The sequence below is a fragment of the Bicyclus anynana genome, chromosome 14 (genome assembly GCF_947172395.1).
Source record: "Bicyclus anynana chromosome 14, ilBicAnyn1.1, whole genome shotgun sequence".
In the NCBI taxonomy this organism is placed as follows: Eukaryota; Metazoa; Arthropoda; class Insecta; order Lepidoptera; family Nymphalidae; genus Bicyclus; species Bicyclus anynana.
Window position 1 is genome coordinate 4,480,713 of NC_069096.1, and position 26,584 is coordinate 4,507,296.

The 26,584-nt window shown below is 38.1% G+C and overlaps 4 protein-coding genes across 6 annotated transcripts in view; 2 read left to right on the forward strand and 2 right to left on the reverse strand.

Annotated features, from left to right (window-relative positions):
• LOC112048203 (inositol hexakisphosphate kinase 1) overlaps positions 1-4,135 on the forward strand; it is a 70,697-nt gene extending 66,562 nt beyond the window's left edge. For both annotated transcript variants that reach the window (XM_024085655.2, XM_024085654.2), the window contains exon 7: positions 71-4,135. In XM_024085655.2, the coding sequence (XP_023941423.2) occupies positions 71-775 (705 nt within the window). In that variant the 3' untranslated portion in view covers positions 776-4,135. The remainder of the gene's footprint in view (positions 1-70) is intronic.
• A 710-nt stretch (positions 4,136-4,845) lies between these two features.
• On the reverse strand, positions 4,846-6,327 carry LOC112048227 (transmembrane protein 203). 2 transcript variants are annotated; one of them, XM_024085688.2, is made up of 3 exons: positions 6,143-6,327; positions 5,894-6,062; positions 4,846-5,424 (listed from the first exon to the last, which is right to left on the reverse strand). In XM_024085688.2, the coding sequence occupies exons 1-3, from the start codon at positions 6,290-6,292 to the stop codon at positions 5,315-5,317; spliced, it is 429 nt and encodes a 142-aa protein (XP_023941456.2). In that variant the 5' UTR covers positions 6,293-6,327; the 3' UTR covers positions 4,846-5,314. The 2 variants fall into 2 exon arrangements, with proteins under 2 accessions (XP_023941456.2, XP_052741473.1); XM_052885513.1 differs by lacking the exon at positions 6,143-6,327 and having other exon boundaries at positions 5,894-6,036.
• Positions 6,328-6,422: 95 nt separating this feature from the next.
• LOC112048228 (uncharacterized) lies at positions 6,423-8,622 on the forward strand. Its single transcript, XM_052885515.1, has 3 exons — positions 6,423-6,687; positions 7,724-7,851; positions 8,379-8,622. The coding sequence occupies exons 1-3, from the start codon at positions 6,626-6,628 to the stop codon at positions 8,597-8,599; spliced, it is 411 nt and encodes a 136-aa protein (XP_052741475.1). The 5' UTR covers positions 6,423-6,625; the 3' UTR covers positions 8,600-8,622.
• A 502-nt stretch (positions 8,623-9,124) lies between these two features.
• LOC112048215 (uncharacterized) lies at positions 9,125-26,158 on the reverse strand. The gene is made up of 13 exons (XM_052885516.1): positions 25,902-26,158; positions 24,497-24,594; positions 24,064-24,249; positions 21,727-21,841; positions 21,524-21,596; positions 21,069-21,216; positions 19,740-19,875; positions 18,984-19,136; positions 17,263-17,423; positions 16,243-16,431; positions 10,536-10,646; positions 9,789-9,870; positions 9,125-9,417 (listed from the first exon to the last, which is right to left on the reverse strand). Exons 1-10 carry the CDS (start codon positions 25,989-25,991, stop codon positions 16,248-16,250), a joined length of 1,344 nt encoding a protein of 447 aa, XP_052741476.1. The 5' UTR covers positions 25,992-26,158; the 3' UTR covers positions 9,125-9,417; positions 9,789-9,870; positions 10,536-10,646; positions 16,243-16,247.
• Positions 26,159-26,584: the final 426 nt, after the last annotated feature.

Here is a 26,584-nt window from a genome sequence, read left to right on the forward strand (position 1 = left end):
CACTGCTGCAGATGTCTGTGTGTCTTTGGTCCACTCGGCTCGTTGTGCTTATACGTGGCATCCGTTCCAGGTGTACATGCCGGAGAAGGGGTCGTGCGTGCGGCGCGACAAGTACTGGGGGCGCGCGCTGTCGGAGAGCGGGCTGCGCGAGGCGCTGCGCGACTTCTTCGCGGCGGGCGGCGGGCTGCGCGCGCGCGTCGTGCGCCGCGTGCTGCGCGACCTGGACGCGCTGGGCCGCGCCATCGCCAAGCAGACCAGCTACCGCTTCTACTCCACCTCGCTGCTCGTGGTGTACGAGGGCGACGTGCCGCCCGCGCCCTCGCCCGGCCACTTCGACATGTCCACGCTGCACGACGAGATGCCGCCCGCGCCCTTCGTGCACTCGGAGGAGACCATGGGCGGCTACGAGGAGGGCGAGGCATGCGCGGCGCCCGAGCGCCAGCCGCCCAGCCCCGACTCGGCCGACAGCTGGATGGCGTACTCCAGCACCAGCAGCGAGTCGTGGCGCGCGGACGCGGAGGCGGAGGCGGCGGCGGAGGCGGAGACGAGCGGCAAGCGCGCGCGCACGCGGCCCGCGCCCGCCGCGCCGCCGCCCGACGAGCGCGTGGACATCCGCATGATCGACTTCGCGCACACGGCGTGCGCGGCGGCGGCGGCCGAGTCGCCGCTGGCCACGGCCACGCCACACCACGGGCCCGACTGCGGCTTCCTCACCGGCGTCGACTCGCTCAAGCGCCTGCTGGGCGAGATCCTGCACGCGCAGCCCTACAGTTAGTGACTGGCGGCGCGCACGGAGCAGCAGACACACGGCGCACCAGGTGAATGCGGGCGGTACAAACATGTTCGTTTTAAAGTAAACTATTATAATTTCGAAGGGACCCAGTAGCTAGTCTAAAGTGTATTCTAAATATTACTGTTAAGTTATTCCAGATTGACGTGCTTTTGTATACATGTACGATATCCTCTCGGTTGAACTGCTCCGTCTCGTCGGCCGTTTCAAAAAGATTTCCTTCAGAAGCGAGTAGACATTCCCTACTGTTGTTAGTTATTTTGGTTTATTGCTTGAATGTTAAGTGCAAAAATGTTTAGAGTGTGATATTCTGAATTGCATTTACGGAACCCGAATTGAATTAATTAAATTGACATAATTATTTAATTTAATATTAATCAATCAATAATACCAAAGTAGAAAAATAAACTAACATTGGTGAAAAATTTAATGATTGACACACATGTTATACTTTTTGATTAAATAGTTCAACAATAAATATAACAGTTAAATTTGAATTTATTTGGCTACTGAATTTCGAGCTATATCTAGACGTTTTGTAAAATTGTGTAATATAAAGAAAAAAAAAATTATATTATATTGAGATATAAGCAGTATTATTAGAGTTTGTGTGACAGTAAGCTTAGTTTGGACATTGATTTAAAGTTGGCGTGGGTGCTAGTATGTGATACACTGCCAAGACGAGTGACACGGACACTTTGTATGTACCTTGGAGTTTGCTACGATAGTGTAATAACTGTTCGGTCGGACGCAGTATGTGAATCAGCTCGAATGTGAATGTGCCGACCGTTGTCGCAGGGCTCAGACCAAATAACTTCTATTTGGACTTGCACCGCACTAAAATTCACCAACAAAATAGGGTAGTTGACTCATATCAAATTTAATATAAACAATTATAATTTCTTGTAGTACATGGAATAAAGGTCAATTAAATAATAAAAGTTAAGGATTTCTTAAAAAGTTCAATTTAAATATCACGATTTTTTTTTCAAATTTTCCAAAGATCTGACGACATCCATTTTGTGACGTCATTAACACACTTGAAGTACTAAACGGCGAACTAATTGTTAGCTATTTTAATAACATTGGATTAGGATTTATTACAGTGATGTCATGAAACAGATGAAACATAGACTGTCGTGGCCGACAGGCGTTTTGGCTCATATTGTCAAAAACACATTTAAAAACTAAAATGTTCATGTAATCACGTCTCAAAAAAAAATTAAAAAAAAATTTAGTTAGTAGAACAATAATGAACTATTCAAAAAAAGTGTCAACTAGCCTATTGTCTGTCGTTTTTGAAAGGGACGAAGTAAACTCAGACATTTAAAATATTTAACACCAATAAATACAATCTTTACACCACACACAAAATTGTAAATTATAATACACACATGTATAAATTTTACACAATCAGACATCGAATCTATAGACGCAGTTTGTATGGACACGTTTGATCATGATAGCATATTTTTGACAGAAGGGTAACCTCTAGCGAGGCAGGTCCTGTAGAAGGTAATTGGTCTGAGTCGCAGGGCCACAGCCTTTTTTGTTGATGCCTTCCTTAAATAATTTTGAATTGAATTATAAAAACTTTGATTGCTTATGCGTTTGAGACAGGTCGCACTTCCTATTAGTGTTGCCTCAGGATAATTCACTAGCATTGACGTATCCTAATTGACATATACAAATATGTCAATTATAAAAATGTCATGGATGCTTACTAATGGATATCACATTGGTAATAGTACATTATGATATAAGTGCGTTAAGTTGAAAATTACAGCCGAGGCGATATTGCAGCTCGAGCCAAAGGCGAGAGCTATAGTAAGGAAGCAGAGGATGTAATTATCAAAGCGCACGTTTGTCATACACGTTTTATAACACATTTGCGAGGAAACACTTTGAACACACTTTCTGAAAACGAATTTGCATCTTTGCCTGTTTTTCTTATGATGAAATTTTGATATGCTTGTCATTTTTGTACAGATAACGAAGTGCTTGTTTTTTAAGACAAATGCACCAAAAACAGCCAGTATTACTAATAAAGTAAATTAATATTTTTGTGTTACTGATACAGATAAAGGTTGACATTTATTGTCAAAATTATTAAAATTAAAGAATTAAATGGCTTTTTAGTATATTATATCTCACAAAGTTTATTTTATTTAAGAACTTTTCTGACATAAAAACTCTTTGCCAAGATTTAAAAAAGTACCGTTCGCTTTTAGACAGATGACAAAGGTCTTATATTACATTACGGCACATGTGCATTTTACTTTACATTACGGCACATGTGCGTAATGATATACATTACGATATTAAAATTGGTGAAATAAGCGATACTTTACGAGCAAATGTGTTATAAATGCCATATTGTGAATTGATTTGATGTTTATTTTAATAGGTTTATAATAGACCAAAATAGTGAATAAGCCATCTTGTGTCACTATAAAATGTTCATAGGACATTTCACTAAAACGTTAATTAATTTGTTTGTCATTGTAGATTGAATGTGTACAATTTTCATTAACCTTCTTATTGTATTATAAACATGTCTTATTTATTAATTAATTTTGTCGGACAAAACGATTTTTGTATACTTATATACCTACCTAAAATCTATGTGATAAAAATAAATGATGATTCACATAGGTATATAGAAATTTAATTTTAATTAAAATATTATTAATTTTAACTTTTGTGGTTTGAAGACAGGCTACATTACTAGCAAAGCGATGTCGAATGTACTCGCGATGACTTTTATACATACAAATAAATAAAAATGAAATATCAGTTAGCAATTTTAATGGTTTCACTGAATGCTTATGAATAAATTTCACTATATTCCCACCCATTGAAATAAACCATTTTTTAAATCTTTTGTCTGTGAAACAGACATTTGGGTTATGGCTATTCTCTGAAACAACTGTACCGATTGTGATGTGACTTTCACTAGCTGATGTTGTATGTAGTAACTTAAGCCGTAGGACACAGATCGTGTGCCGACTGCTTATCTACAAATAAGCGCTAGGGATATGCAAATATTGTCCAGTTGTTGTAAGGGAAATAGACTAGGCTGTGGCGCTGCCACTTGTGTCGGCCGACATTCCTTTGTGCTGCATTAATTATTGTTTGTTAATATTTTTTAATTGTGGGATATAAATTTATAAAAAGTACCTGGTTTATTTAGGATGCTAGGATGTATTATAAATTAATTTTACGTCTGTTATTTTAAATAACTGTATGACACTATTTTGTTACATAAATTTTAAGTGTAAAATATTTTTTTCTTTCATTTATAATTAGCACTATCTAAATGTAATAAAAGTATTTTGACCCAAACATTCGTTTTATTTTCTATTTATGCTACTCTTGATAGTAGAAGATAGAATATAAAAAATATAAAAACGACCTTCACCCATCTGTTTAATCAATGAAGGTGTTGTATATCAAATTTATATAGTATGTGGAAAAATATATAGTTGTGAGTAGGATGCCTAAAAATTTCAAATTTTTTTTAACTATCATTACTTTATTATTTTTCACCCCTTAAACAGATGGGTCAAGGTCGTTTCTAATAGGGATCTCAGACAATAGGAATCGACCTTCACCTATCTGTTTATTGGATGAAAAGTGTTTTATAACAAAACTAGCGGACGCCCGTGGCTTCGTCCGCGTGGAATAGTTTTTTACAAATTCCGCGGAAAACATGGATTTTTCCGGGATGAAAAGTAGCCTATGTATTTATCCATAGTAATGAAGTCTGCCAATCCGCATTGGACCAGTGTGGTGGACTATTGGCATTACTTCTTTCTTTCTGAGAGCAGACTCAAGCTCAGCAGTGTGCCGAATATGGGTTGATAACGAGTGGGTCGTGCGTCAATGCTTCAACTAGTGCGCCAATGTGAATAAACCTTAGGGTAGTCTTCCGTTCTTGGCGATCGCGACCGGGTCGCACGACCCACTCGTTATGACCACCATGAGTTACACCAGGTTACAGTGAATCTGTCATCACAAGGTCTCACTTAATATGGAACATTAAAAGAAATGTATTTATTTTCTGTATAACATCTTTATTAAAGAAATTTTTGACAATAACATGATTAAATGTTCATTGATGTAACTGACAAGCTCGTACAGCTATAAGCTGTAGTAAAATAAAGAGAGGTGCAAACACTTCACTGTATTCTATAGCAGAGTCACCTTGGAGCTTTCTGCACAGTAAGAACTTAAACACAAATGTTAAACCTAAAAATATACAACTCCATGATACTCTGTAGAGTGAGGCTTTGTAGGAGACTTCTAAAGTCATTCTTATGCACACTATGCAACAGAAATATGCATTCATAGCATCACTCACAAATAACGGTGCAAATATTGTCCACCATGCACTGTTCACAACACCATCGATTTTGAGGGCTAGCAGTGCAGTGAATATGGCAATTGTTATCAAATTTATCCATATTTCAAACACAGTGAGACCTAACCACTGCACAATCTCGTTTAGTGTGAAAAACATGTTTACTTATTGGCCCCAAGCATTGCGTTCCTGAATACCCGAATGTGAATTGAAGATGAATGTCTGACTTGGGTACCAAAGTCTACATCATCTGTCAGTGGCTCCAGGTCATCTGTCAACAAATAATTTTATAAATGTTATTTGTTTGCTGTGTTCTATAAGATGAAATGTCAGCAGCCTAATTTTAATAACCCACTTTTAGACACAAAGCTTGCTTCTTCTCACCTTTAACTAAAGGCCATTATTATTAAGAATGTTCTAATATCATCATTAGTTTATTTTGAATGGACCACTTCTATACTACAAGGCACAGGCCTGTAAGAGGGGGAGTTGGGGAGGGATTAAGAGACATGATCTCTGAAACAGAGTTGTTACACTGAAATATTCCCAACAGGCTGCTACTAAAATTTCTTTGAAGAAAAACCCATTCTAGTTAAATCAATAATAATAATTAGTTACACATTCAACAGGTGTGTGCAGTAAATACAAAGATCTGAATCTAGATATTCTGAATGGCCACACTGGAATTTCATGAAGTTGAACAAAGAACCTCCTAATACCACTTCAAAATGCCAACTTACCAATAATATCAACAGTCCCTGTGTTTACTTCAATCTGGCAAGTGCCTGAAAATAGCAATTCCAGCTGGAGGGCTAAGTTACAACATCTCTGTATAGCTGCTCCTAACCCATGCAGTATTATTTCTTTCTCACCCTTCGACAACAGATCACAGCATTTTTCAAGCTGAGCCTAAAACATGAATAATTAAATAGTTTTTTTTTTGATTTACGACAAGTTAGTAAGCAAACAGTAGCTAAATTTAAGGTTACCTTGAAATTAGTTTTTTTGGTTACAAATATGACATTGTCTCCTTCAATAGGTCGCAACGGTAATCTCTTTTTAATGGCATATTTCTTATTTGGGAGGCGTTTAGGATTTCTTTGATCTTGTTTCTTTTTCACATTATTTTCATCTCCCATATTTATGACAATGACAACTTGCTTGACATTGACAAATGACAAACTGAACAGTCATTAAGTTATCACTTCTGTCGAGCGTCCCAAGACGCAGTAGTAGTCTGTACGGCGTAAAACTAAATCAAAAAGGTTTTTCTCACCATTTTAGTTACAGACTAAACTAAAAATAAGCGAGTATTTGGTGATTTGTAAATATGACATAAAATAATATGGTTTCGGTTAATTTTAAATTATTTTTTAAGCAATTTAATGGGGCAATAAAGAAGGTAGAAAGGAATGATTGATTATACTGGCTTTCAAATTCGGAGTAGGACTTTGAAATGTTAATATTGGAATATGGGTTGTGTTTGTTGTTCAATAAGTTCGTTTGTGTCCATTATTCTAGATGCTCTCGAAAGGTACCTATTTTATTGTATTATTACCTAGTCGAGCCTCACGGTTCCACTAGTCTTTTTCAGCTTCACTATACCACCACTACCACTAACTGTACAAGTGGACGCCCGCGACTTCGTATCCACTCAGACCCCCATAATCCAGCCGTCGCAAAATTCGTTCTTACTCTAAGCGTTCTAACTTCAAACTTTTTCCTTGCCGAATTTTATCTTTACCTTTATGACGTGAGGGTGGCCGTGACTGTGATTTTATCATAATTTTGTGGAAGAGTAAACACCTCGAGCAGGTCCCTGGACTTGGGTGTAGGTTTAAGGGATGAATTTATAATGCATTAACACTCACCTCGCTGCTCGACATGTTCTAAATACCCACACTAAACAATTTATGATCAATAATTATAACATAAAACATAATCAATAATTATGAATAGGTAGTTACAACACAAAACATTAAAGCACAAAATCACTAACACGATTAGCAGCGTGATGTTGTTCACGCTGCCTAACTAAGAATTGAATCGTCTAAATACCTCCTTTTTATCATAATGTAAATAAAGAATGTTAATACCACCCTTACTCGAGGAACTCGTAACATTTCGCTTTTATATATTTAGATAAGTTATTGAAACAAGTGGACGCCGCGACGAAATTCTTTTTCTCAAACCCGCGTTACTTGAAATCGTTTTTAATAATACATAAATGATGAAGCCTAATCGTTTAGAAGTGAGAATGCCACCAGATGAACCTTAATTAATATGTTCAAAGGTTCTCATAGATCACAGGTAGGTATCAAGTTACATGTTTGAACTTTTTATTGAGAGTTGCAGGTAGTCTGCAATTTATTAAATTATCTTCTTTTTATGTATATAGCCAATAAATAAATGAAATCGGATCACGCGTTAATGAGTTACAGTTAAATAGACATTGTGACTCATAGAATATAATACTTTCTTACGATGTGACCTTCATCTCTCATGAGGCAATGGTGCTAATTTTCAGGATAAAATAATCCTATAACGTCTTGACATGATTTGTATTGCAGGATATCACTATGCACAGTTTGTGCGATGCTCACTTGCTGCTTGACTTTGACGATATTGACTGTGATGCTGCTAGGTATTGGCATCGGGTATCACTACTGTTTTGTACAAAACTCCGTAGATGCCATGGGTATGTTGTCTATTTTAAGCCTATTGTTAAATAGGGTTGTGCCAATAAAATAAGTAGGTACATTATATTAAGCAGATTTCCTGCAGTCCGTCTTGGAGAACTTGCAAGTTATCATACACAGTGGGTTATCCAACCAAAACCCAATACGGCAATACCTAAAATACTTTTCAACAGCAATTAAACGACTCATATTCGGCTATAGAGCACGAATCTCGTCTCAAAATGTATGGAGTTGGGCCTTAGTAAACCACACTGGCTAATTGGCTGGTGGATTGGCAGACTTCACACTCTTAGCAAATTAAGAAAATTCTCAGGTAGGTATACAGGTTTCCTCGCGTTTTTCCTTCACTGTTTGAGACACGTGATATTTATTTTCTTATTAAAACGCACATAGCTGAAAAGTTGGAGATGCATGTCAGGACCTACGCCCTCCAAATCGAGAGCAGAGGTCATATCCACTGGGCTAACAGGTCTAAAACACTATTATCTTGTATTATTATGTATTCTATTGCTATTATTTCTTACAGCTAAAGCCGCTGCATCCGCGGGTGCTTTGCGTTCGGGCCAAGCTGAGCCCGGCCCCGTGATGCGCTCCTTAGGCAGGGCGGCGACGCGCGGGTTTGCGCACAGAGTCGCGCGGCGCGACGTCGCCGGTCCGCCCGACTCCAATGCGACCATAGACAACTCTACTACTTTCGCCGCGCCCGGTAATTTTACGACAACTCTCACAAAATTGGGGTTCAGTTGATATTAAAAATAAAATGCATTGTTTACAAGAATTACTTTTATTTTTAGAATCATTCTCTACCGCCGATTAGGAAAATGGAAAATACGAAATGACGGCTCATTTGTAGATTGGTAACTAGGTAAAATTTTTAAACTATGCTCGTACTGAGAAGTTTGGCTAGTGTTGCCACAGTATAAAATACAAAATACATTCAGACGAACATAGAACCTCTTTTTGGAATGAAGAAATTGGCCCAGTTAAATGGGATCTCTGGCATAGTAATGATGCGTCGATTGCAACAGTGCAAATATCCTAAGAGCTCCCGCACACGGGCCACCGGCCACAGCCACCGCTACCGGCATATTTCCTGTAGTTTTCATACATTTTATATGAAATGGAGGCCAGTGGCCGCTACACGCTACAATTGTCACTGCTCTTTTCTTGTGGCCCGCATCGGCCACTAAACACCGACACAAAACGCCGCAGCACGCCATTCGCGCGATTAAGATACTGCATGTATGGGTTACAAAAGTAGTAGCCACCGATTATAAGTGTCGACCACCGGTCACAAGTGGCTGTCGCGCGCTTCAGCTACTTTCGTGGCCCCTTCTTGCTTCTTGTAGCGGCGTTTGTGGCTGTCGCGCGTGACCCGTATGCGGCGACACTTATAGATGCAGCATTAAGTATTCTATGCAGCAGCAGCTGTCGGCTCAGTACTGTTCAAAGGACGCAGGAATGGTATCTCTGTGGAGGTTACATTCCTCGATCGACGGAATCTTCCAATCAGTCGGCGCGTTAACTCTCTTTCTTGTGGCGACAACTCTACTTTGTGAGGATACCTGTGAAATAAAGGTGTAGTAAATGATAAATCATAAAGCAGAAAGTTGGCTTGTGTAAACGAGCTAATCTCTGGAACTCACAGTAGGATTGCAAAAGTTATTTTTGTATTTAGACATTTTAGATTTTTATGAGAAGTGATGTTACGTCATTCCTCAATGGAAATGTATTTATATGGAAGTTCACATAACCTTTGCATCTAATTTCGCTTGTAGGGTTTTGTCATAGGTCAATGTCATAGGTATATCTACAAAGAAAGGCCAAATCATGACGTGAATTGAGATATTCGTCGTAAATCCAAGCTTTTTAATAAAGTTGCATAATGGCTTTTGGTCTAGCTATAAGATATTCGAAATCAGCAACTAAATCTAACCTTTCAGTTTCAAGAAGCACAACTGCTGTTTGTGTCGTCTCCAAGTAAACACGCTCGTCTGGTCTTCTCGTTTGGTAAACCACTAAAAATTTTAAAGATGTGTAACTCCTTAAACATACTCGATTAAGCTATGAAATGCTAAAGTTTTCTTTCTTTTAAGAAAGTAGCAGCCATTGGCGTATCTAGGATTATTTCCTAGGGTGGGCCTGGCCCCTGATATTCCGCTGAGCAGAGTCGTCACTCAATATAGAAATTTCGTTTACAACATTCGTTGACGCTGGCCTCTGAAACGAGTCGACTGATTTCATTGATTTTTCTTTGTATATTTTGTGTCCATTATAGAATTTTAAATCGGTAACCCACAATTCTACGGTGGGCACTTGACCATTCTAGGATGGGCACGGTCCACCCGGCTCCCCCTCTAAATATAGTAGCTGCTACGAGTTGAAAAGAAGTGTACACTCTCTCGCCTCAGACAGACGTTGAGGCAGATCATATCATTAACATGTTATAGTGATATTTAAAGTTAAGGTGTGATTGTATTTATTTATGACGCGTGTCCACTCGTGGCACAAGATAAGTGTGAATGCTTTCATACTAGTTGTTATAAGAAATCGATTACGTTCAGATGCGTCACGACACGTCATGTCAGACAAATATAATTCTGAATATAAAGTCTGCCAATCTACATTGGAACAGCGTCTGAGATCCAAATGTGGCCGTTCAAATAGACTGAATTTGACTTACCAGGCTCCGATCGCTCGTCGGATTGGTTGACTGCAACCAGTCGCACGACTGGTCGCTCGTCGACACCTGATCGTCTTACTACTGAAGATTCTGTCGTCGATCTGGATGTCACTAATAAAACAAACGAGTTAAACTTTGAGACATGCGACGTAATAATAGAGATATTGAAATCTGTATATAAGATTATTATCGTTACATTTGCTCTCGTCTGCTGCTTTCATTTCATTTATTAAAAGGTTTATTTCAATAAGACATGGTTAAACAGCAATGTGCGGAATGGTGGGCTCCTAACATGCTGGATTGAAAACCCGGCACCGGAAAACGCAGTGTTACTCGACTCTAAGTAGATGGACGACATTTAACTGGCTACATAATCAAGACGTCATTGGATACAGGCAGCTCAAGGCCAGTGCGTTTGGAAATCATAGTCATCAGCTGATAATGATGATTATGATAAACTAAGAAAACGACAATTGGGATGAGAATATTTTTCCAAGCAATCTTTCAAGAGCATTGGCACTCTATAAATGTAGTATGAGTTACCCATACTTTAAGAAACAGATGAAATATAGATAAATTGTTACTCCACTTACATGCGAACGAAGCAAGTTCCTTTTGCGCATAGTGATATCCAACCGATATGCCGTACACCATCAGAACGATTATTATAAACATCATTAGCATGAGCAGGAATGCGCAGCAGGTCCACGTTAGCACTCTAAATCATAGACAAGGTAGAGTTCAGAAGTAATTGCGACGGCAACGCCCGTATTAATAGACATCACTCAACTCTACAGCACGAACATAAGTTCAGTGTAGTGTGATACGACCTCTGCCTCCGATTCCGGAGGGTGTGGGTTCGAATCCAGTCTGGGACATGCACCTCCAACTTTTAAGTTGTGTGCATTTTAAGGAATTAGATATCACGCGTCTCAAACGGTGAAGGAAAACATCGTGAGGAAACCTGCATACCAGAGAATTTTCTCAATTCTCTGCGTGTGAAGTCTGCCAATCCGCATTGGGCCAGCGTGGTGGACTATTGGCCTAACACCTCTCATTCTGAGAGGAGACTCGAGCTCAGCAGTGAGCCTAATAAGGGTTGATGACGATAATTAAATATCACAATTTATTAGGTATGATATCATGTTGCTTGAACTTCAAGTTTGATATGCATGCATAAATTTAGGATTTTAGGTATCAAATTGTTTTGTCTTAAAAATACTCATCTATAATAGCAACTTACCTTTCAACACAAAACACCAAAGAACAGAATACCGACTGTAGCAAGCCCATGATTTGCAAAATCTGTAAATCTAAAAAATAACAAACTTAGGTACTTTTGATCAAGTTTGCATTGAATTAATTAGACTAATTGAGAAATAATGAATTTATGTAAACGAACTTACGAATTTTAAATAGAAATTAAAAAATATCAAAGTACTTTTAGTATATCAGTCATCCACAAGATTTATAAAATAAGACGAGTAAAATATCCCAAACTCAATATAAAATGAAGTTAACTGTCATCGTAGAATATCGAAAACATAGATCATACATCTTCAATGATCGAAAGATGTATCACAGATTAGTGATATTAAGCTTTAACATCATTTATAGAAGGATCTTGTAGTAGACGGAGATCTTGCTCGCTCATTTCGTAAATGTTGAAGTAAAATCCTCTGTGGTGGTTTAGCTAGTTAAATTGGGAGAACAAAGAGGATACAAACTCCTAATGAACCTCCAAAACTAAAAAAAAATGTTAAATTTCAATTTAATAGCACAAAAAATCTTCTGTAAAATTTGGTTTGTCGGTTACGGTAATCTAGCGTTTAAGGGTTGGTTTGTTTTGAATTCTCTATTGACAACATGCATGGTTTCCGGCATCGACGTGCATTTATGGCGTGACGGGTAGCAGCAACAGTGATTGTACCATCGTTTTGTGGTAGAGGAAACACCTCGAGCAGCTCCCCGGACTTGTGACCTTGGGTGTAGGTTTAAGGGATCCCTTTAGAGTGCATTAAAACTCGCCTCCCCTGCCCGACATATTCTCCATGCCCACACTAAATAATTTATGATTAATAATTATTACAACATGTACATCAATTTCAATAATTACAACAAAAAACATTATTGCACAAAATCAGTAACGCGACTAGCAGCGTGTCGGTGTTCACACTGTCTAACAAAGAATTAAACTCAAGTCTTGATGACTTGAGTTTAGTTCTTATTTATACCATTCCCTCTTATTTATACCATTACTATTGTAACAACATCGTCCAAATACCTCCCTTTAATAAAATATAAAAAATGAATGTTTATATCACATTTCGGAGACGTCATAGATATTGCATCCAAAGACTATACAAATGTTCACTTGTATAAGAAGGTGTCCAGATCAAATAAGAAATTAAAACATTTTACGCGCTTCTTTCCTGTTAAAAAGTGCTGAAGGATAAGAAGATGTTTTTAATCATATTAATGGTAAAAAAATAAGCCTAACTTTACGGGAAAGGCTTATTTATTATTTAATTAAATAAATAACAAAATTCAACGGCTATTTATGAACTTTTATTAAACAATTTGTATAATACAATAATATACAAATACAACAGTCTCATATAAAAGGCACAACCAATACAATACAATGCTTATCATCAATGTTTCGCCTATGAGAATTGAAGCGATAAAATATATATTCATAAATAAACAGTTATTTAAATATCCCATCGATCCATCAATAATAATTTATGTTTAATACATTACGCATGCGCAATATAATTGATTGATAACATTGAGCAACTTCAATTGGAACCTTTATTACCGATTCATATTATAAGATTTCACGGGTTGGTATAATCAACACAGCTGGACGGTAAAATGTAGCATATACTCTTATTTGGTTAAAATTCAATTCAATTATTTTAAAACGGTTTGTTGAAATTTTCGGCAATTGAGTTTAACTAACTCCAAACAGTACCTTAAGCAATAGTGCAGGTAGAGGGTTTTAGAAGTATTTCCCTTTCTATCTATGTAATATACTATACTAGCGGACGCCCGCGACTTCGTCCGCGTAAAAATCGATGTCAACATTCAACCCCTATTTCACATTCTATTTTGCAAGTTTTATAACTTATACCTAATAAATAGTCCACTTATCATTTTACATTTACAAATGTACCTAGAAAATTTTTCCGTACAAACTTTCTACCCCTACTTCACCCATTTCTGATTTTGTTTTCGCGACAAAAAGTATCCTATTATCCTTCTACGTATTATGGTCTCAAATCGTCTTAAGTATCATTTTCTACCCTACCCGTACCCTACCCTACCCGTAATCTTCCCTTTCCCTACCTCTAGGATAGGGGTAGGCCCTACCCCTACCCTACCCCTAACCTAGGCATACACTCCCCTACTCTGCCCTACCCCTACCCTACCTGTATCCTACCCTACCCTACCCTACCCTATACCTTACCTACCTTACCCCTACCCTTAGAAAATCGGTCCAGCCCTATGAGCGTGGTGCGATGACAAAGGAAATTAGAGACTTCTATGCTAAAATTATAATCTTTGGATCTACTGGACCGATTTGAAAGATTGCTTTAGCAATAGAAAGCTACGTTATTTGCGAGTGTCATAGCCTATGTTTGATTCCCATATTCACACAGGAACGGGAACTACGTAATTGAAAGCGCGGGCGTCATGTAGCGGAATTTCTGCGTCTTTTAGAAATTTTGTATTATCTCCGAAACTATTTAACTAATTAACATACTATAAAGGGCAAATCTTATCTCCATAATATCCTTGTGATTATTAAATAATTTATTTTGATAAGGATTTAAGTTAAGTAGCATAAATAATGACGCAAACCTAAGTATATAAAATTTATAATTTTTAAATCACAAAAGGTACTATATCTGCTAATATATAGAAGATAGATATATGGTGTCGCGGACTTTTTTGTAGAACTTTTAAAGATACATAAAGCCTCCATACATTAATTTCAATTTTACACAATGGTTAAGGCAGCGCATGCGAATAAGTCTGCTTAAGAGGATTTTCGGTCCGACCTGTATGACAAAAACTGTGTTAACTCGGCGAATATATATCATACTAATATAAAATATAGCCTATAGCACTCCCCAATAATGTAGCATTCTACTGGTGAAAGATTTTTTTCAATCGAGTTCCAAAGATTACCCCATTTAAAAAATGTGACAAACTTACAAACTTTACCTCTTTATAATATTAGTATAGAAGTATAGACTATGTAAAAAAAACAAATTTAAAGCTTAAAATGTGAACTAAGATTCTAGATCTAGATTTTAAACTTTTAGATATTGCTGAATAACTAACCAACCCGTCTAAATAGACACTTGATATGTTTCATTATCTATTATCAATTATTATCATAATAATTAAATATAGATGTAGGGTAATACTAAAAACAATAATAAAAAAATATTGTAGGACAAATAAACGTTCGGATACAATTGTAAAATGTAAATATAGTTAATATCAATTGACTACGTTTAAATTAAAAGGTAACACAATATTTTGTAATAAACATACATGATGCATTGATTATTTGTAATATAGATACATTTATACATTCAGGAGGTAAAACACTCTTAAAAAATGTCGATACATTCAAAATAAATAAAAAAGTAACAAAATAAAAACTAAGAATAACACGATTATAACAATAATATCAACTATAACATAACGTGACGGTTTCTTGTGATTTTGTGAGACAGGTCATTTGGTATTTATATCAAAGATCTATAACTATTTCGGTCTGAATAGTTACACTATACAAAACTGCTATTATTTATTAAGGAACTACAAAATTTATTAACTGACTTTAAACTTTAATTCTATGTGTGGAACTCATTTAAAAGAAATAAACTAACTGTAAAATTCATTTGATTGACTTTGTAAACCAGTCACTGTTTCACAGCTGGAATTAAAATTAAGCCAAAAGGCAAATTCTTAATTTTCTAAAATAAACAAATTCATCTGATTGACCCTCAGACCAATTATAGCAGGACCTATCACACTCATAGTCACGAACAAAATTGACTGCCATTGTTTGAGGAAAACGAGCTTAGATTTGGTATATATCATATACTAAATTAGAAGTTTTTGCCCGTTTTTGCACCATTCAACTACACAAAAAAGTATTTTTTACGGAGCTCTTTAACCGATGAACACAATTACAACTATATAACATTGATTGAATAGAGACAGTTTTTATAAACGCATTAGATCGTTGATCATATAACTCTTTGACAGAAAAGTAACGTCTAGCGAAGCAGGTACAATAATTGATCAGAGGATTAACCTTGGAACACATTTAAACAGACGAAGGACGGGTGGTAGAAGGCGCCGATATGCGCACCTCCTTCCACCCTTGTAGACACCAGTGAGTGCGACGACGAGTGCGTCGGGATGCGAAAGTGCCTGCTTTCGCGATCCTTTCGCATCCCAATAGGACGCGGGCTCCGCTGGATTTTAGTGGGTATTCTGGTTCTCAGTGAGTCCCACATACCCGGCCGTACAATGCCAGTTTTGCCTGCCACTCTACGATCGGGATGCGTAAAAGCATTTCCCAGCGATAAAAAAAATGGAACACATTTAAAACAACCAGTGCTAATAGGAAGGAACTGTGACATTCTTCTGTTTAACTTTGAACTGTAACAGTACGTACACAAGTCACTGTTTCCCGTGCAGCAGCTCCCACAGCTGCAGCTCAGCGAGCGCGGTGTGCAGCTCGTGCTGCAGCTGCGCGGAGAGCGCGGGCGCGGCGTGCGCGGCGGCGGCGCCTCGCGTCCACGCCCGCACCGCGCCCGCCAGCCCGCTGAGCGGACCCAGCCCGCTTATGTGGAGGTCCATCCCGCTGGGAGAGTAATACAGAAGAAGTTTAATACGATTTCGCAGGGATCCAACTAAAAACGCGACTTAGACGAGAAATCGTATTATACGGGATATGGGTGGGGGATAGTAAAAAATATAACGACTAATGTACACATACATAGTTATAAAAAATTGTGTATTTGGTGACACAGACCAATTATAGAAGGACCTGTATATACCTGTGCATAGTCACCAACAAAATTGTGTCATTTTCTGAGGAAAACAAGCTTATATTTGGTATATATCATAAACTAAACTAGAAGTTTTACCTGTTTTTTACACAATTGAACTACACAAAAAGGTATTTTTACGGAGCTCTTTATCCGACGATCACGATAACAACTATATAACATTGATTCTATAGAGACAGTTTTTATAATCGCATTAGACCGTTGATCATATACTTGGACAGAAAAGTAACGTCTAGCGAAGCAGGTCCTAAACAATAATTGGTCTGAGATTTGGTGTAAAGAATACCTAGTTATGCTACTTAAAGTATTCACTTATTCTTATTATTCTTTTTTTTTACAAGTTAGTCCTTGACAGCAATCTCACCTGATGGTAAGCGATGATGAATCTAATAATCTAAGATGGAAGCGGGCTAACTTGTTAGAAGGATGAAATCTACACCCCTTTCGGCTTCTACACGACTACGTATTGGAACGCTAAATCGATTGGCGGTACGTCTTTGTTGGTAGGGTGATAACTAGCCACGGCCGAAGCCTCCCACCAGCCAGACCTGGACTTATTAAGAAAACCTCAATCGACCCAGCCGCGCACGATACGCTTATGAATGTGGTAAGGTATCACTCACTCGCAGCACTGCACCCTGAGGTCGTCGAGCTGCGCGTAGGGCTCCCAGTGCGAGAGCCCCACACTGAGCGCCATGTGCACCTCGTTGTTGGTGAAGGCGGCCGCCACGCGCCCCGCGCACGACACGCCTATCGCTTTGATTCGGTACTCGTCGTAGCCAATCTGTGGAGTTATTGCAGATTTTGTTTTATTTGTTTATCAAAAAAGCTAATGTTGTATCTAACTAATGTTATAAACATTTTTTAATAGTGTTTTGTATTTTGTATAACAAACTTGGAGCAAGATAGTGTTAGTTCAGTTTCAGTTCTAGATTAGCCTATAACCTATTTAAGCAATTGTTTAGGGCATCTTGTCTAGGGGGGCACCAGAGACGATCAAGAAACAAAAAATCCGTGCGGTCGTAAAAATATAGCTGAATCTTAGGACAACATGCAAAATCATGGTGTGCCGCCTCATCTAATATGCGTTAAGGGTAGGACAAACAACACATATGTCGGCGAGTGAGTTATTTGATCGGTTAGCAAAATGTACGTTAATTATAGTGATAATATTAGAATCAGGTTGTCATGTAATTTGGTTTTAATTATTTACTGTTTAGATAAATAAGACTGTGAAAGATTGATCAAGTGCCGGTACGCTTTACAGAGTACCCTGCCCCCACTGTTGTCTGCTAGTTGAGCAGTTCAGTTGTAATCGCGTTCTCAAAATAGATAGTCGTCTTCCATTTGTTAAATTGTGATGGTGCAATGGTAAAGTAGTGATAGTGACTCGTAAATTTAGTGGGTGAGTTATTCGTATAGTCTGACCATTGCATTGTTAGTTACTTGGCTCGGAGGCAACACGAGTGGAGAAAGAGAGTATTAGTATACTGTAAAAGGATCCTTTAACCCTGCTACGAGCGGTTTCCAGGCCGTGATTTCACTCGTGTCTGCTTTACTGCCATACGCTAGATAATCCTGGTTTCGATCTGATATTATCAGCGTTATACTCGATCAATATTTTAGTTAGAGGGTAGAACTGTAGAAGTAAGTCAAAAGTATAGTGTTACTTTGTGTATCTGCCATCCTTGACACGTAAAGCTTAGAACCTGCCCCGAGACTATAGCTTCTCCGTTATCAGAAGTGGAATTTAGTATGTTCCCCGAAATAAGTATACATAATATTCTACTTAAGGCATCTACATTGTACATATTACCAATTTTTTTTTGTAGTTTGCTTAAGGATAGGGGACCCACGTGGGAATACTGCTTAGGGCATCAAGTTCCTTGATCCGGCACTGTTCGGTTTGCTTACAAGAAAACGGGTCCAAAACGACATTCAGAAACCGTCGGAGAGTGTAACTGAACCTTCACTCCCAACCCCTTCCTCAAGGCTTCGAACGGCCGCTCGCTCCACCGCATCGCAGTTTCGATCGTGCTGCGTTGCAAGAAGCAGCTCGTGACTAATTGCCCTGTATGGGTTCAAAAGTCGAGCATACTCTGACGGTGTATCACGAGAGTTTTAATCGTATTTCATAAAAAATTTTAGAACCTCAATAGCCCAACGAAAGCGTTCGAACTCATCACCGAGGGGTGGAGGTTCGATCCCCGCCCCGTTGGTCTATTGTCGTACCCACTCCTAATACAGTTTTACCTGACTGGTTGGAGGCGAATGGGAATATTGGTCATATTAACAAAAGACACGGCAAATATTCTTTCTATAAAAAAGTAAAATGAATACAAACCTGCAAGTCTTTAATCCTCAGTGTGACATGGAAGCTGGTTTTCATGGGGCACGGTCGTGAGACGCTGACGTCGTTGATGCGGTTGATCGTCGCCAAGTTCTTCAGCCAACCCGTGTCGGTCTCTAATTTCCCTATGAACGATATTGACCCTATCTGAAATTTGTTTGGGGGAAAAAGGATTTACATTTAGTTCTGAAGTTCAGAATCGTCAACATATTTATCGTCAATAGACGCAAACAGAAATTGCCAACATTTGTTTGCAAGTTGATTTTTCACTTGCTCGAATCAGATATCCATAACATCCTCAGACCAATTATTGTATAGGACCTGCCTCGCTAGACGTTACTTTTCTGTTAAAGTATATGATCAACGATCTGATGCGATTATAAAAACTGTCTGTATAGAATCGATGTTAAATAGTTGTAATCGTGTTCGTCGGTTAAAGAGCTCCGTAAAAACACCTTGTTGTGTAATTGAATTGTTTAAAAAACGGGCAAACACTTCTAGTTTAGTATAAGATATATACCAAATCTAAGGTCGTTTTCTTCAGAAAATGACAGACAATTTTGTTCGTGACTATGAGTGTGATACAGGTCCTTCTATAATTGGTCTGAGATAACATCCCTTTAAATGCTCGCATTACCCATTGCTCATGTCGTAACACTAAAAAAAGGTGCCTTCAAGGGGTTTTTAATATGCTGTACCAAATCGTAGTACCTAATAGTGTACTTTGTAACCAAAACAGTAATCTGTTACCTTATGCATAAAGGTGGCATGCAGTGGAGGCAGCTCGAGCACCTCGCGACACGTCTGCAGCAGGGTGCGTCGCATGTTGATGAGCACCATGTCCACAACTCGGTTGCCGTTCTGTGCTAACTGCTCCACCATCGAGCTATGTATGGATTACGTACAGCATTACTTATTTATTTTATTGTCATCCTTGACCAGAATTTAGTCATGGTAGCCAAATCTTTACGAGATATTATAACAACTATGTGCAACAACTGTGTTTGTACCACTGATCTCCTATTAAAAAGTGGATGCACAATCAGCGGCCAAAAAACGTCCAAACTCAATGAGTGCCAAACACAACTTCTTGGCACTCAATTCAAGTAGTCTCATTTGTAAATTCAACCTTAAACTCAATTCTTAAGGTTAAATTTGCTCTGAATTTGGGATTTTATTGAATATTGGACTATATATAAAGACCTTTAGCTATAATTTTCTTTACCAATAATTCTAAAACTGCCAAATCAAAATTGGTCAGTTTTTAAGTGGAATTTTCTACACGATTGTGCGTCCTATTATTATGAGAGGTCAATAGCGCACACTCATCAATTCCATCACTGTCAGTTTGATAAGAAGACAAACTACATCTTGAAAGAAATCAGATGCCAAAGCGACAGCTTAAGTGTTCTCTGAGGCACAACACAACATCTGAATACCCAACTCTAGGCTGGCATTGAGATGTTTCTTGAAAGAAGACCCCAATAAATATTTATTTTGTTGACACTGACCTAGGATTCGAACCCTGGATCTCATTACTTGCCCCAGGTGCCTCTAAAGCTTCTGCCGCAGCAGCGCCAACGGCGGCAGAGATATTGCAGCCGTGAGAGGCAAGTTGTGTACCTGTAAGCTTCCAGCATGCTGGGGTTGCAGCACATGAGGTGGGAGACGCTGGTGGCTTGGCGCAGCACTTGCCCCAGGTGCCTCTGCAGCTTCTGCCGCAGCAGCGCGAACAGCGACAGAGATATTGCAGCCGTGAGAGGCAAGTTGTGTACCTGTAAGCTTCCAGCATGCTGGGGTTACAGCACATGAGGTGGGAGACGCTGGTGGCTTGGCGCAACACTTGCCCCAGGTGCCTCTGCAGCTTCTGCCGCAGCAGCGCGAACAGCGACAGAGATATTGCAGCCGTGAGAGGCAAGTTGTGTACCTGTAAGCTTCCAGCATGCTGGGGTTACAGCACATGAGGTGGGAGACGCTGGTGGCTTGGCGCAGCACTTGCTCCAGATGCCTCTGCAGCTTCTGCCGCAGCAGCGCGAACAGCGACAGAGATATTGCAGCCGTGAGAGGCAAGTTGTGTACCTGTAAGCTTCCAGCATGCTGGGGTTGCAGCACATGAGGTGGGAGACGCTGGTGGCTTGGCGCAGCACTTGCCCCAGGTGCCTCTGCAGCTTCTGCCGCAGCAGCGCGAACAGCGACAGAGATATTGAAGCTGTCAGAGGTAGGTCATCTGGCAAAAATATGTCAAGATAAAAAAATAATTGGAGAATGTACAAGTGCAGGCAGTACAATCTAATTTTTCACAACAAAACCACATCAAATAAGACAGTGAAAACAAATAAGGTTCTATTCCTAATTATACTGAGGCGTAAGAAAAACAAAGACTCGATTAGTGAAGTCTTTTCGTCCTTAATGTGACCACATACAGGAAATCATATGTTTTGTGTGAAATGTGACACTCTACCTTAACACTTCAATTCACATATTGTTTAAATTTCAAATTCTCAAAATCAACTGGTAGAAGATAAATTACATACCTATATGTTTTGCTAGTTGCTCTGTAGTCGTGAATTCATAGCCTCCTCCTTTTTTCGGCGAAGGCCAAGACAACTAAAATTTTTTCAAACAAGTTACTATAACTGTTATTACATATAAAACTTTAGCAAAATCGCTCAAGCTGTTTCGGAGAGTATGTCGACACAAGGCAGAGAAGAAGAGAAGAAATAAGAAAGATGATTACCTTGACTAGTACTTCATCGTGATTAAACTCTATGCTGGGGTTGATGAATGAAAAGGCATCATCTTCTAGCACCAAACCCACTGTGACGTCTGCACTCATGTTTGACAATGTCATGCTGGAATTGAAAAGATTATACAAATGTACTTAAATGTCTTCTTCTCTTGAAGAAATCTCTAGTTTCTAGTATAATTTCCAGTAGACCCACAGCTTAATTTACTTTATTACTGAATTTGTCAATAAATTTTCAGCAATCAAATATTTATACAAATACATTTGTAATATAGGATATAAGTCTCTCATTTATTTATTACTTCTTTTTTTAAAATTTTTAACAATATAAGTAAAAAATACAAAACATTATTAAAAATTTATAAAAAAAAATTCACCCTCCTGCTGCGGGACATATTTGAGTGCCCAAGCAACTGGCGGTCAGGGCTCCAGAGTGAGGAACCTCCTCACAATACGCGCCGTCTCAAGAATCACTGCCTTTTGTATCCGACTCTTGATCCAACAGTTAAGCGAAAGCTTCTTAAGGTGTTGGTCGAAGCTTTTCGCTATAAGACCATTGACTGAAACAACTATCGGGACAATAATAGTTGACTCAACATTCCACATGGCGGTAATCTCGTGAGCAAAGTCCAAGTATTTTGATACTTTTTCCTTTTCGGCTTTAACCAGATTATCGTCATGTGGAACTGTAATATCAAAAATTATTGCACGACCTACTGTCCGATCGACTAGCACTATATCAGGTCTATTGGCTACAATATACCTGTCAGTGATAAGAGCAAGCTGTTGGTGGATTATCTTGGCTACTTGATTATGTCTGTGCAAGTATTCACCGTTAGCAAGGTGAGAACACCCGGACACAATATGCCTGAGGGACTCCCCAGGACGATGACACGCTCGACAGATGTCTAGAGTGCCATCTTTCATAATGTGTTTCCGGTAGTTTCTCGTCTTTATAACTTCGTGTATATAGGATATAATTATTAACTTAAGAATATTGAAATTTTTGTTAATTCCATTATTTCTTGACATACAAAATATTTTAGCATAACAGTATTGATTTATATTCAAATTAGATTCAAATATTGTAATTATTTAATATATTTATACCAAACCTTTTATATTCCAGATATTATGTAAGACCTATTAAAGTAAATGTAAAAGTTAGAAAATGGTTTACAATACTATAAATTTCTTTAGAAGTAACAATATATATGCTTGTGATTTAGTCTCATGTCTGACATGGAAATTTCTATTAATTATAAAATGGAAGATAAAATGGAAAAAGCAAATGGCTCTACAGTATTGCTAACAATGTTTTTATAACTTGCCAGTGCAACTTTCTAATTTGTATATGTTTAAATCTATCTATTGTGTATGGAGATGTGGATGGGGTATAGAGATGAATTCAAGACTCACAGCATCACCTGAAATAGCCACAATTAAAAAAACATGCCTTAGGTACATGTTTTGTCTTATCAACTTGGGGCACATGTTTTATGTAATTTAATTAGCAAGTCACTAACTAGTAAAAACACATATTAATTTACTATTCCAACAAAATGGTTATTTTTTTTTAATCTATTAAAATAGTAGTTTATAGTGCTTTTTATTCATCAACATAAGCTGATGATTTAACACCTATGCTTTAGGTTGATGGCCACTTGATAATAATTATGTTCTTTGCATGCTCTGTGTAATGTTTATATGTGTGTGCGTTTAGATTCAAAATTCTCTACTTAAAATCAGATAGTCTATCTGCTTGGTCAGTCAATTATTGCAATAAAAAAAAAATACACTGCTGAACAATGTGTAAAGCATATATTTGAAATCACCAGTAGTCAGATAATATCATAGGCCATATTATTATTTTATTAATCATCATCATCAACAGCCAATGGATGTCCATTGCTCGACATAGGCCGCTTGTATAGACTTCCAAAAACCACAGTCTAGAGACACCACCATCCAGAAGCTCCTTGCAATCCTCTTGATGTCTTTGGTCCAGCTAGTGGGGTGGTCGACCAATACTGCACTTTGAGGGGTGGGGTCGCCACTCCACCTTGGGACCCCAACATCCATTGGCTCTTTGAACTATATGCCCTGCCATTACCACTTCAGCTTTGTGACTCGTTGATCAATGTAAGTGACTTTGGTTCTTCTATGTACCTCCTCATTTCTGAGTAGATCACACAGTATTTTATTATTACTTGTTTATAAACAATAGTGTCCTAACAACATAACATAGATTTTAACCATCATCAAACAAATAAAAATAGTCTTTAATAAGTTGTTTCTAATAAATATTTGTAATATTTTAGTACTTACAGAACATGTCCTTCTGCCATAACTGGTATCAGGTTGTATAGGTTCTCATTAAATGCACTATAAAGCCCCTTCACATTGACTTCACCTAGAGAACATCGCAAACTGAGGCCCATTGATTTCAAATCCAACGATACACCCTGCAAATGGAATGTTGGTGGCCTGACTAACTCTAAACGTGAGAGGTTCCTGTAAAGGAATTTTGATTTGTTGTATTATCTTATAGAAACATGACATTTTGAGCAAATATAGTTTCTTATCTTTTAGTTAAAGGCCTTTAACTCAAGACACATTTAAATTATTTATTACATTATTTATAGACATATTATAAGAGGCATATAAATTAGATATCCTGAATAGTAAATAATTTGCTAATATATAAAAGTTTTATATTCTTCCAACAGTACAGCAAAGAATGTATTATATGAATACTTACACCTGTGTATTTTTGGCAAAGTATGAGGTGTCTTCCAAGGTATCAGCTTTAATTTCTTCTCCATTTTTAGTTTGCTGCAGTGCAACATTAGTGAAGCTCTAAAAACAAATACAAGAATAAAGTCTACAATACTTGATAAAATATATTGATTGTCTGCTTATTTGAATGATCCATCATGGGCAGGGTTCCCAACTATCCGGTTTTCGACCAGACAGTTGGCTGTTAGAAGGATGCTATATTCAGACTGGATCCAATTTGTTTGGTCAGCTAAAATATTATATGCAATAGTTGCAAGCTGATTTATTGTGGGTTGAATTTTTCAAAAAAACCAAAGCCTATTATATATAGAGAGAATAGTACAGACTAGTAAAATGTGTTTGTAGAATGCCTCTTTAGCCTTATGAAAAATATTTGGTAGGACAAAATAAATCATCTGAAAGTCGAAATGGTGAAGGCAGAAAATAAAATTACTAAGAACAGATGCAGGAAAATAACTTGTACCACCTCATTGCTCTGGTTGTCCTGTGTGCACTGCTCACTGCAGTTATCAGACCAATAGCATGACCTGCTCTCAGAGGCTAGGGGGTGTAAGGAGTACACTACTATTTTTTTTATTCTCTACAAGTTAGCCCTTGACTACAGTCTCACCAGATGGTAAATGATGATGCAATCTAAGATGGAAACTTGTTTGGAGGACGATGAAAATCCACACCCCTTTTGGTTTCTACACAACATTGTACCGGAACACTGAATCACTTGGTGGTACATTTTTGCCCGTAGGGTGGTAACTAGCCACGGTCGAAGCCACCCACCAGCCAGACCTGGACCAAGTTAGAAACCTCATCAGCCCAGCCGCAGATCGAACCCAGGACCTCCGTATTGTAAATCCACCACACACACCACTGCGCTCAATACTTTACAACCCAACCTAAGTCTTGAATACAGGTCTGTAAGGCTAACCAAGAGGCATTTACAATAAATATTATATGAATGTGTATTGAATAGGCACTCTAATATAGCCTATAGGCTGCATTTTCGCTTATTATCAAGAGTGAGTGCTGGCATATCTATACTAATATTACAAAGCTGAAGAGTTTGTTTATTAGTTTGCTTGCTTGAACCAGCTAATCTCAGGAACTAATGGTCCGATTTTAATAATTCTTTCAGTGTCAGATAGCCCATTTATCGAGCAAGGCTATAGGCTATATATTATCCCCGTATTCCTACTGGAACGGGAACCACGCGAAAGAAACCGCGCGTACAATATAAAAATGAGTTTATTTGGAGTAGCAGTAATATGTTGATGTTACGTGGAATACTCGGAATCTTACACGTAAACAAACAACCTTAGAAGTCATTTTTCTCACGTTTTCAATATAAATATAGTAAAGATAATGTTATTTACTCTTTTGATAACGTCTTGAAGGTCCGGCTGCACTTTGGTGAGGAGATCCTCCAGCTCCTTTTCGATGTCAATAGTTTCTTCTTCTGTCATCTTTGCGATAACATTACTTTTAGTTTACTTAGCAACTTCGTTTACCTCAAAATTACTCGATAAGATGTACAAAATTAAAATTATATCGTTAGTTTCGAAACATATTGGAATTTAGCCACATTTCTATACACAAGCCACAACACAACAGCACAGTGTATCAATTTTACAATGACAGATGACATTTGCTGTCATTTTCCAATGCAAAGATTGCAAAGACAACCAAAGTTTTTTTAGTACTACTTTTCTGTAGACAGAGTAAAGGGGAATGCCCACCGGCCCATACAACGTCGGCCTAGGGATACCCCCGTATAAAAATATATGGAGATGTTATTATGATGTATAAATAAGGATTTGGTTAAATTGGCTTATTAATTAGAAATACACTTTTTATCACTGTTCTAGGGCTAAATGTTCACCAGTGTACCAAACCAAAGCGGCGTAGTAGTAGTACATTTGAAGCTGTATTAGGTATTTGTTTTTGTATTATTTTTTTCTGTTACCAACAAGCTTAACAAACAAGAAAACGAATACCTATACAAACCAATCATAAGTTTTGTATATATCGTAAAACTCAGGCTGTATGGTCAACGATC